The 11,958-nt window shown below is 37.9% G+C and overlaps 1 protein-coding gene across 4 annotated transcripts in view; it reads left to right on the top strand.

Annotated features, from left to right (window-relative positions):
* Nucleotides 1-11,445, top strand: part of CFAP97 (cilia and flagella associated protein 97) — a 35,236-nt gene extending 23,791 nt beyond the window's left edge. For all 4 annotated transcript variants that reach the window (XM_037398716.1, XM_037398724.1, XM_037398732.1 and 1 more), the window contains exons 4-6: nt 303-565; nt 8,727-8,877; nt 9,535-11,445. In XM_037398716.1, coding sequence (XP_037254613.1) covers nt 303-565; nt 8,727-8,877; nt 9,535-9,662 — 542 coding nt within the window. In that variant the 3' untranslated portion in view covers nt 9,663-11,445. The remainder of the gene's footprint in view (nt 1-302; nt 566-8,726; nt 8,878-9,534) is intronic.
* Nucleotides 11,446-11,958: the final 513 nt, after the last annotated feature.

Below are 11,958 nucleotides of genomic sequence, written 5' to 3' on the forward strand. Positions count from 1 at the left end.
TGGATTACTAATCATAAATGGGCGGGAGGGTAATTCCTAGTGAGAAGGAAGCAGATGGGTTTTAACTAAGGCCAAAATTAGGCCTGATTTTTGTGGTGAAACTTGTGTAAAACCAATGTACTGAGGACATCTGAGCATCCCTGAAAAATTCTGAAATGCATAAATCTGGAATTCAGTTGGGGGAGGTGAAATGTACCTTGTTCTTTCAGATCTGTAAATAAACCCTGATAACAGACTGCAAGATTTGTATTTGGCTTGGGTTTTTTTTAAATCTAAGTATCTTCATTTTTGCCATTTCAAAGCTTTCCTACAGTTGGACAAAAAAGAACAAAAACTAACCATCGATCAACCATCTAAAGTAACGAGGAAAAATTATTCTTTCACAAATGAAGAAGTAAGACAGATTGATCGGGAAAACCAAAGGTTGCTAAAAGAACTGTCCAGACAGTCTGCAAAGCCAAGAAAAAGTGCTACATTGAAGAAGCCATCTGTACCGCCTCCTAAATTGTACCACAGTGCCCTCAACAGGCAAAAGGAGCAGCAAAGAATTGAAAGAGAAAACCTGGTAAGTTTTGAGAACTGATTTGGATCAGTAAATGAAGAACTATTTGTTGTCAGAGAACTACTGCTAAATACGTACAAAACTGTGAAGGCAGCGCTTGGTGCTTTACTGCAGTAGGTCTGCAATGAATTGCCATTACTATGCTGTTTGCATAACTGTTCATATGTGGGGTGGTGGGTTTTCTTTTTTTGGTGGGGGGATATGCTATTATTATGAGTTTGTTCTGCTTTAGTATCGGTCCGTTTAAGAGGAACAACCATTATTATTAACGTGCTCGTAACTTTTTGTGGCGAGCGGTCTAACTATTCCTCCTGCTTCATGCATCATGGTTACTAGTCTCTTAAGAACAGGCTTGCAAAAAATGAATCAGTCAGTGTGATGGCATCAAACCCATTGTATATGAAATACAGAGGATACAACGTGAATGTCAATTTTGGTTTTTGACTCACTATAGCTCTCAGTCTCTCAGCAGTTGCAGTGCTCTGCTTGTCACAGTATTTGAATATAATGGCAATCACAATAACTTCAGTGGAAAACAAATAGACTCATAAGGATATTGGCAGAGTTGTTTAATATAAAAAGTAATACTGATTTGAAGAAGATATTTATAGTGATTTAATTGTAATATATATATAAATAGAATGACACCTTCATATCTTCTAGTTGTTCTTTAGTGTGTTTGAAAAGGAAATGAAATATAGTGAAAATATTTGGAAAATTTATAGTGGAAATAATTTATTGACTTTTCTTCTCTGTAGGTTGCAATTTCCTTTTATATAGATACTGAAATATAGATTCAACTTGGAGAAAATCTAATTGACCTATTCAGGAAAATGTGTTAGGTTTTAGTTCTTCCAGCTTTCAGACATCTAGATCGTTGAAACTTTTCAAAGTAGGAAACTTTATTCTCAGCTCTACTAGACTACAGTTGACCAAAAGAACATCACACGCTGAAAGAATTTGGCATAAATATTTGCTGTAGATGTGTGATACTTCTTATTGTCTGGGGAGGAAATGTTTTTAGGCTTCGATGTGTTTAGGTTGGTCGGAGGGCTTTCTTCATGTGTTGGGCAAGGGGGGGTGTGTGTTTTCCTCTGTTTATTCAAAAGGTTGAAAGCAGGACTCTTCCACATGAAACTTAATATCAGAGTGTATTCTTAGGCTATGGGAAGGAAGTGCTGTGTCACAGTTGCTTACAATCTGCTAGTAATACGCTGTACTATGTAACAGTAGATGATTACTGATATTTTACAATATGTTTCCATTTTCTCAAAGCCACAAACCTTTTGTCTTATGATATATTGCAATTTTGCCCAAGAATGTCTTGCGTTTCTAACTTCTGAATCAAAACTTCAGCAAACCTAAACACATACAGTCACTTCACATGTTGCTGTTTTAGTACATGTTAGCAATTAATGGTGGTTGCTTGTAGTCCAAGAAATAATATCCTTCATTTACTTACTCATTTATACTTGTTATCATCAGCAACATGAGCAGACATGTTTGATACCAGAGTCATTCCTTAGAAATTAATGTCAGGACATGATGCTCTTTTAGACTGTAAAAACACTTGGTTTATTCTTTTCCCAAAACTCAGGATGATACATTCTGCCCTTCTTTGTGTGAGAGTGATTCATCAGTTTTATTTTACTTACATTTTATTTACCATTGCTATAATTTTTAAGCAATTCTGTTTTACTTTTTTATTCTGTTTGAAGGGTATGTGCACCTAGAGCATCTCAATTGTAACACACTGATTTTTCTAGCATTACCTTTTGGGATTACAAGTATGACATGCTTTTCTCAGAGACCGTAAATGAAAAAGCTGCCCTACCCTGCCCATTGATGAGGTTTTCTGCTTTATATAGCTAAAAGTATGTGCTTTATGAAACTGCTTTCTTCACTTTTGTGGACTGAAGAGCTAGAATTCCATGGAACTTCCTGATCAGTCTTTCTTCTGTTACTTGACAGGATTTTTTTCTTATACAAGGCTTGAGGTACTACATACAGGATATGCTGCTTGATACATCCTTGAAATGTTTGTTGGAGAAGGTTGCAGAGTTCTGTAAATAATTCAAAAATAGAAATCTACAGTAGTAGTCTGTGCAGGGGGTTAAAAGTCTTGATGCAGAGATATTTTTTTTTAATTATTTTTCCCTTGTTGGATTCAGCTTTTGTAACTCCTTGCCCTGAGGTTAGGTTTTCCCCATTGTCTAGGCAAAACTTTCACTTGTTCTGCTAGAGCATTCTGTGAGTAATGCCTAGATTTACTGTTATCAGAAAGTTCTGGTGCAGGCATTTGGCATCGGAGGTGGTGCATGAAAAGTGTTTCAAATATTAGGAAATCAGAAAGGAATCTTAAGTGGTCTGGTGCTCTCTAGCTTTGTGAAAGCGCACAGGGACGTACAGGGAATATATGTTGCTCCCACAGACTCTGCTAGAAAGAGATGTGATGGAATGAAAAGGTTCATTGCTCTGAAGAACAGTAGTTATAAGGTAGTGATTAGCAATTTGTGGAAAAAGCACAATTACCAAAATAGATTGCTGTTAAAATTAATGTCAGAATTTTGTACTTGCTGCTTTTGACTGTGTGCTTTCACAAGTGGAACCTGCTTTTGATTGCTTATCTGAACTAGCAAGATCAGAGTCTGTCTCTTGCCAATAGAGGATGCTGCTGATCTGGAAAACATTCTACTCTTGTGTTTGAAGGTACTGTCAACCCAGTCCCCTCTCCTGTGGAAAGGGAGATATGTGACTGGTGCTTCTTTTTTTCCCATGTCTGTATATATGTGTCTCTGTCTATATTGACATATTATTTCTGCCAGTATAAATAAGATAGTCAACTTCATAGACAGGACACTACACACAATGTAAACTTCTAATGGTTTATGGTGTCATGCAGAAATGTATACTGGTACATACAGGTACATCTTTGCAGACCCTTAAATACAGATTTGCCGCCACAACACCTTTTTTCAGTCACGTCATCTAAACTTAGGAGTAATTAATTTCTGTATTGGGTTTTTTTCATAATTTTTATTAGTTCTGAGTAGGATTTAGTTGTTGGATTACCTTGGTGAGCTAAGCTGCTGTGTTCAGCCAAATTCTAGGGAACAAGTGACTTTTTGATTTCACACTGGAAGTTCACTAGAAGATCTCAGCAGATCTGGGACAGCAGTTTTCAAACCTTAGATCAAGGGGGATGAGAGTGTTCTTCTTTTCTGTGGATATTTGGTGTTCCCTTGCATCCCTGTGCATTCTTCCTACCCCATGCTGTTATTACTCACTGCGTATAACACTCCCATGTTGTTCATTCCCTGGCCTCATACTCCCCCAAAATGTACCCTAAGCCCCAACAGATCCAGCTCTGATCCCAGCTCCAGTATAGTCACCGTCCCACACAAAAAATAATAAAAAAATAATCACTTTGTTTCTCTGCCAGGACTGTCTTTCTCTTTTCACCTACTTGGTTCCCCAAGTCATCGGTGCTGCAGATGCCATTAATGCTTCTCCCCACCACTTGCCCTAGTCATTGTGGCCTCTACCAGCACAAAGATCCTTCAGCGAAACTGTTGCCCTTCTCTTGCAGTCTGGGCTGCCTTTGTCTTGTTGGGAAACCTTAACCTCCTTTAGAAATGCAAGTACTGTAGTGCTATAAATCAATGTATATTAATTTGTCCCAGCTTGATTTAATGGTGCTGACGTGCTGTGGCAGTTGGGTTGGGAGAAGAGGGTAAGGGAAAGATAATGCCTCTGGCCATTCCCCTGACTGGCTGCCACCGCGTACAAAGAATACACCTCATCTTGAGCCACAGCCTTCAGTCCTGTGCCACACTGCACCTGCCCTGCTATCCATGTCATGCCACGCCACAACCAGGGAGATAACTTCTAAGCATGGAAAGAAACAGGATTTGGAATGGCACTGGTCTGAGGGTTGTGCCTGGGCACCTTGTACTTTACTTTCTTGATTTATTCTGCTTTTTCTCTGCCTTCCCTTTGTCCTGTCCCCAAGGAACACCCCTGGAGTCTGAAAGCATCAGTCTTGGATGCTGCATACTTAATGTGGTTGTAGAAAGAATACCAAGGCTGTTCGGCCTTACTGGTCTCAGTCTGGTGGACAGAGCCGTAGGGAATGCAGTTGTGGAAGAAAATGTAGTCTTCTGGGCTTTAGGAGCTCAGAAGTATTTGCGTTGGCTTGGTGGCTCCTTAGAAACTCGAGCATACAGGGGTTTTTAAGGTATTTCTACTTAGTGGTTTAAAGCCATTGTATGCCAAGACTAAAGACAAGGTGGTTTCTGAGATTACAAAGTGCAGTGCAAAAAAGAAGTTTCCACGGCCCTCTCATCAGGGGGAGCTATTAGGACATGGGATTGGCACGTAGATGTACCTTGCTGCAATATACTGCAGTACAGTGCAAATACAATGTAGTTCTGTGATCATAGTAATTAGGCTATAGGTTCTTTTGTGGTTGGATTATTTTTTTTTTTGTGTGTGGTCTGCTGATTCCTGACCCAGACTCAAGAATCCTGAATGCTGCTGTAACAATTATAATAAAGACTGACTAATCAGCGGGTTCAAAGAAAGTTCTGATTATTTTGCACACTGCTGAGTTTTGTGGGATATATTTTTTTTACTCTTAGCCTGCTTTCCTTGGTGGTGCCAGCTACGTGTAAACTTGATAGCTGTTCGGTTAAAAATACTTTTCTGTAGATTGTCAAAAAACTCTTAGAAGTTCTTCATTTAGAGTTTGTCATGTTAGAGCTAATTAATGTAACTGGCAATTGAAGAAAATTGCAGATACTTGTATTAATAAAACCAGAAAGCTGTCCTTGAATGCACTGTTACCTAGTTCCCCCTCCCCCACCTGGACTCTGCAAAGGGGACAGTGTGGTCACTAACATCAGTGACACTAGAGGAGGCATAATATAAATAAATTTGAACAGCTGTCAAGGCACGCTAGTCAGCTGGTTAGGATTGAAAGGAGGTGAAACTGAAGCCTCTATATGTTTAAAAAGCAAAGTAAAACAAACAGTAATGTTTTTTGCCTTCTTTCTGAACTCAGTTTAGGAATGCCACATTTCTGCGTTTTTAATGGGGTTTTTCTTCCTCTTTCAACATAGCTGCAGAAAAGTGTGTACCGATTATTTTTTTTTTCCTTGTTCTGACAGCACTAGAACTAGCTTTAGTGCTCTCCTGATATGCAAAAAAATGAATTAGCAGCATTTATCTTGGCCCACTGTATAGCAGCAATCTTCTGATCCAGTGTCACGTTCCCTTGTTCTCCTATTGTAGGCAATCTGACACTTCCTTTTGTCACTGACTATATATTATAGTGTCTTCACAGATGCTAAGCTATGACCAGGTGCCTAGATTTATGAAGGATTGTTCTATTCCTAGAAGCTAATCATCCTGTGATTTTTTTTTTCTTTTTTATTATATATTATTATTTTACTTTTATTGTAAACTCAGCATTAAAGTAAAAGAAGATGGCAGACATAGAAGCCTAGGGGGACTTTTGCCAAGCAGGGAGGTCGCCAATGATGTGATATATATGTACTGAGCTCAAATCAAGAGCTCTGAGGAGCTACAATGCAATTTAGAGCAACTGATGACGTTCCTGCCATTGGTGTCTGTTACTTTTTTTTATTATTATTCCTTAAGTCTGATTGGGAACATGTATTTGGTTCTGAACACCTGGATTGTGTTATGTGCTCTGATTCTTTTCGTCATCAAGATCAATGATGGAATTTCTGTTTACTTTAGTGGTGCAGGATTAAGGCTCCAGAGATTTAGCACTGCAAGAGAACAAGGAAAGTGGCAGTATTCTTCAGTCCGTCTCTCAAAAGGAAAACATAATGACAGAATTGGTAGATTTATATGTATAATTGAAAAAGAACATTTGTTCAAAGTATTTGCGCCATTATACAAGGTTGTTTCTGTTTAAGGACCTCAAGATTGTAGGCTTGATAATAAAAACATAAGAATCTGATTAGTTCCGGGTTACAGATTTAGTAGGTCAGGACTGCCTTTTCACTGTGGTGTTTAATTTCTGTATGCAGCAAGCTGTTCTGCAAACTGCAAAATTCATGACCACAAATAGCGTGTAAGTTAACATGCCCTTGGTACAGTTCACAGCAGAGGGCAAGGCAACCAGGGGAGCGATTCTCTCATTCTCTGCAAGTGCTTTTCTTAGAACACTCGTGCACCGCAGAATCTGTATCTGCTCTTTCTGTAGCTCAGGGCTGTATCAAGTCCAGTGTTAACCTGCTCAAAAAGCAGTACTTCAGTATGGAGAGAGGTGTGGTTTTTTGGTTTGGTGGTGGTTTTTTTCTTCTTTAGTAAATGGGGACTTGATAATTGTCAAAAGGCAAACGTAAAAGCAAAAGCAGAGAATTGTATTTAAGCTAGAGCAAAGCAGGCATATAAAAATATTCAAGCTTGAAATTACTGCAGTGTTGAGGTATGCAAATTCTATGGGGCTGTTACAGTTGCAGTGTAGACTCGAAACATGCTCGACTTTCACAGGGAAGTCACTTCTACAATCTACCTGATCCATTTGTGGTTGAACTGAATGTATTGAGAGCTTCCATTTTTAATATTGAAGGTAAATAAGTGATCTCTGAAAGTCTACATGTGTGTAGATGTATGAGAAGATGCAGATGAAGTTGTGAGTAAAATGGTGGGTGTAACATTTAGAAATAAGTCTACAATTTCATGTTCTGCAGCAGGCTTTAGTGAAGAGCTATTTCTAGCTGAAGTCTTCCTTTGACTTTTGCTTACTTAGGTATTTCCACTCGATGAACTGACTGGCACTTGATGCAAGCACTTGTGACATACTATTTCTGAGCCAAAATCACTTGTCCTTCCTCTCTTGTGCACTCTGTGCAGGTTTCCAGTGCCTATGCATAAACTACCAAGAGTTTGTAGATTCCTGTTACAGCTAGACAATGGCAGCTGACATCCTGGGAATACTGTACTATTTCCTAAGTCACTTTCTGTAAACTTTTTTATTTTTTCTAAAAGAAGAATAATCCGTACCTGATTGGGAGTGGAGAAGAATGATAATTCCATACAAAGTGCAGTTTAATGGCTGTACAGATTCTTGACTCCTACCATATAATTACGCACCTAGACAATACATCTTTATTAACATGCTTATTTTTGGTACTTTGGAGACTTGTGTAATCGCAGTTTGCATTGTCTGTCATTGACAGGATGCATACCACAGCCCTGGCCAGCAATGGCTGTGTCATTGCCAGATGGTTGTAGGCCATCAAATGAATCGAGATTAGTTAGTGGAGGAAATGTATAAATCTATGCGAGGCAAGCACTGGAGGCGAAATATATTAAAAATAGGGAGTTGTTAATTGGAAGTTGTATGTAGTTAGGTACTTCCAAATTTGTCCTGCCGTCAGGCTCTGTTTTTGGAGTATGGAAATTTCTTAAACCAATAGATGCTGTTTCAAGTAGAAGTAGTAATGCAGAACGGGAAACTTGTCTTATCTTACAAATACTGTGTAAGCAGCTGTTCTGATTTAATACTTGCTGCATGATTGCCAGGGTTACTTTCAACGAGAGGAAACTATGTCTGTAACAATCTTTTTAAAATTATACTATGGATAAAACAAATAGTGTCCTGTGGGTGTTGGTGCTTTCCTTTCAGCATTACTTTCACAGAATTGAGGTCAGTAATTCTCCGTGGGGATCCTGTAGGGCAGTATAAAATGGTCTAAATAGGCTTGCAAAGCAGAGCTTAAAAAAAAAACAAAACAAAAAGAAAAACAAAACCCCCAAAAAACAACTGGAAATTTAGAAGAGAGGAGTAATCAAAGGTAGGATTAGAAGAGTGCAGCCTATTTTCCCACCACGTTTAACAATCATCAGACAAATGTGTTATCATAAATTTCAGAGAACTATGCAGTACTGAAGATATCCTCAATGTAGAATTGATGACATCTAAGGGGTAGTTATTAGTTGTGTCGCAACACTGAGAAAAGATTCGGATGTGAGCAGAATAACCTGTGCTGGTCACCAGTGGAGGAGTTTGTGTTGTGCAGTGCTAAAAATTTGGGGCTTTTTTTGAAGTTCAAATAAAAATAAAGCTGTGAATGTTTTGTAGCTTCTTGTTTATTCTTACTTTCTTGTATTTTTCTTTGATATTAAGGCTTTCCTGAAAAGACTGGAAGCAGTGAAACCAACAGCTGGTATGAGGCGTTCTGAACAACTGATGGACTATCAGCGCCAGATGAGTTATCTAAGTTCTTCACCTTCTGTAAGAAGAGGAAAATCTGCTTTCAGTCAGCTTAGTCCTTCAAGTAAGTACTTTGAAGTTGCAGATTCTTGCATTTCTTTGCATGTGTTTAGCTTTTTATAATTCAGGATTGTGAAGCACTTACTGCGAAGAATAGCAAATTCTGTCTTCCTTAGATTGATCATTTATCACACAGAAATCATTAGTGATTTTTTAATCATACTGAAAGTATGATTACAGTTTGCATTGTTTACTTACTGTCCTAAATTTCTAATCAGTTATCTTGTTAATAATTTTTTCCAAGGTCAAAAAAAATGCCTGTTGTAAAGAAATATTTCTCGTCTTGTCAGCGCTCTTTGTTGAAAGAAGGAGAAAAAAAAACAAAACCACCCCACCCAAAACAAAAATCCCAAAGAATGTTCGAATTCTCCTTCAGAGAATCTAAATCTAAAGTAGCCTTGTTTCTCTTAGAAGTTGTGTGTAATGTTTGGAGGTAGATCGTGTGTTCCCTTAGAGCCATACATGTAGGGTTAAAGAACCACAGCACTGCAGCATAGGCTTGAACTTTATCCTGACTGTTCAGAAACAACTCGTATCATTTTTGGGTTTGTATTCAACTTACTGCGATTTTGTTGTTTCTTCTGGAGACTATAGCAATGAGTGTTGCAGGACTAATCTACTAATGTAACACGTTCTCACTCTTTTCTGTGTGTGTTAACAGGAGGCACGTCAAGAGCATCCACTGTACCAAGTACAATGAGCCAGAGGAATGAAAAACCCATGTCTGATTCAGCCAGTGGGGCATTACAGAGACCTAAACCCACTAATGTTCGTGCTGCTTGGTTGTAAGGGCGTTCTTTGCCTCACATTCTGAGATGATCCTCAGACTTCTATTTTTAGTGCTTTTGTAAATTCTATGTGCGCAAAATATTTTCTGCGTTGTTCAGTGATTAAAATGCATTACATATGACATAATTGCTTGTAAAACAGTTTTAAGTGAACATTTTCACTTCAGTCAGTGTTTTCCATGGCAGGAAGAACTTATAAAAGAGAAGGAGGTATTTAAACAAACAAGTTAAAATAGCAAGTGCTAATTATTATTTAGTTCTGAAATCGTAAGTGGAATTTGTATCTGTAACATGGAAGGACATAATTAGTGCACGATAGCTGCAAGATGTAAAGAAAATATTAACAATAATAATACTTTAAAATATTGCATTAAATTCGTACGTATATACTTAATTCCTAGATCATCCTGGCTTTAGGCCTTCTGAACCTTGTAGGTCATGTTCTTATGACTGAAAGAATCTTCTTGGTACAGCATGAAGGGATGACGAGCAGATTGCGTGTTCCTGCTTAGTCAGCTACAGTAGAGGCTGCAGATTATGTTCTGCTACTCTTGCACTCCAGGTGTTGGAACATTTGTTTTGTACTCAAGGCTCTGTCTCTTCCAGATTTAAAAGAATCTTGGAAGTTGTGTTGGGATCTTTGTGTAGGCAAGAAGCATCTGATGCTATTTGAACAAGAGTAAAGACTGAAGTGAACAACATTTTCAGTTTCATTCTTACTCACTCTGAGTAAGTTTTAGTTAGTTCTCAAGGTAGAGAATACTAAGCAAGGGGAAAGTATTTCATGGCCCTGCTTTTGCAGATCCTTGCCCTTCTTGGTGGGGAGATATAAACTTGAGCTCCAGGAAACTTGAACATCTGATTTTGAGAGTGACTACTAACCAGGATTTTTAAAAACAAAGACCAAGTAGAAAACAGAAAATCTTGTTAAGCTTCTTAACCTGTTTTTTATTGTCATGTTCATACCAAATATTTGTAGTAGTGTCACATAAGCTTTAGTAGTAACATCCATTTACAAGGGCAGCAGAATTTAATGGAATTGGTAATCGTAAATAGTAGGTGGTATGCTTTATTCTATGTATAAAAGCAAACTTTCAGTGGACTTATTTTGTAGGACTGTAGTCTTATAAAGAGCATAAATGTGATGCCACTGTCCATGGATACCGCTGGAACCCTGCTTGCTTCCCCAGCTTTTTCCTGGGAGATACACAGGAAATCTTTGTATTATGCATAAAGAAAAAAGCTGTATTCAGTAATGCTGGGCCTTAGCCCTGTGAAAAGGAAAGTTTATTATTCTTTGCTCGTGCTTGCATGAGGGCTTAGGCTTTCAGGTGTTCTGCGTTGTAACAAACTTTTTTACTTGGTCCCGTGTGATAGTTTGGCAGAGCTGCTGCACCAGGTGACCTGCCAATTAAGTTTAGCTGATTGACAATATTTGAACTTTAAACAGCATTGTGGCAAACAGGTTTTTATTGCAATTATTATTCATTGATAGGGACTGTAAGGAATATTTTTGCATAGTGCTGCTGTATTTATTTGTACTATTGTGCTTATAAAAATTACTGACTATTTGAAGATTTTTGTCCTTGAATGTGAATATCAGGGTCACAGTTTAAATCCTTTTGAATGTTCGTATGATAGATTTTTTTTTTTTCTGTGAAGGAATTCACGAAATGGATTACTTTTTAATCGCTTCATCTTACTTTATTTAACTTTGGTATGAAAGACTGTCAATTTTGTATGTCATTTTTGTAAATCATAAGAAATAAAATATTTAACGTGAATTGTTAGTGCAGTGGCTTCTTTCAGAATTTTATAATCGGTATTGAAGTGTAAAGAAGGTCATGGGATAAAAGTGTTTTGTACTATGTGTAGTGGAAAAAAAGGAAAGAATCAGTTTATTTGTTGATACACTTACCTGTTAGTGAACTTGTGGGTTTGTTTCTTTTTTTTTTTTTTTTAAATAAGCCATACTGACATGTCTTCACTAACTTAGATAAGCTCATCAAGACTTTTTTATAGCAAAAAACCTGTTTCTAATACACTTGTTTTCTGTCTTTTTTGTAAGCTGCCACTTCATGTTCTCTTCTGCTTTTTTTGGTTTGTTTTATACCTTCCAGAAGATGTTTCTGAAAGAGAAGTGCAAGCTGCTTTGCTTCCTCCTTAAAGTGAACTGTCACACTGGTTTGGCACGCTCTTTCAGGTAAGAGCTGATCGCCCTGCTGAAGTGACAGGATTGCCAGTTTGGGTGACAGCACTGGTGTGTTGATCTCACCACTGCCAGAAATGGACTTGAT

The sequence above is a fragment of the Falco rusticolus genome, chromosome 1, assembly GCF_015220075.1.
Source record: "Falco rusticolus isolate bFalRus1 chromosome 1, bFalRus1.pri, whole genome shotgun sequence".
In the NCBI taxonomy this organism is placed as follows: domain Eukaryota; kingdom Metazoa; phylum Chordata; class Aves; order Falconiformes; family Falconidae; genus Falco; species Falco rusticolus.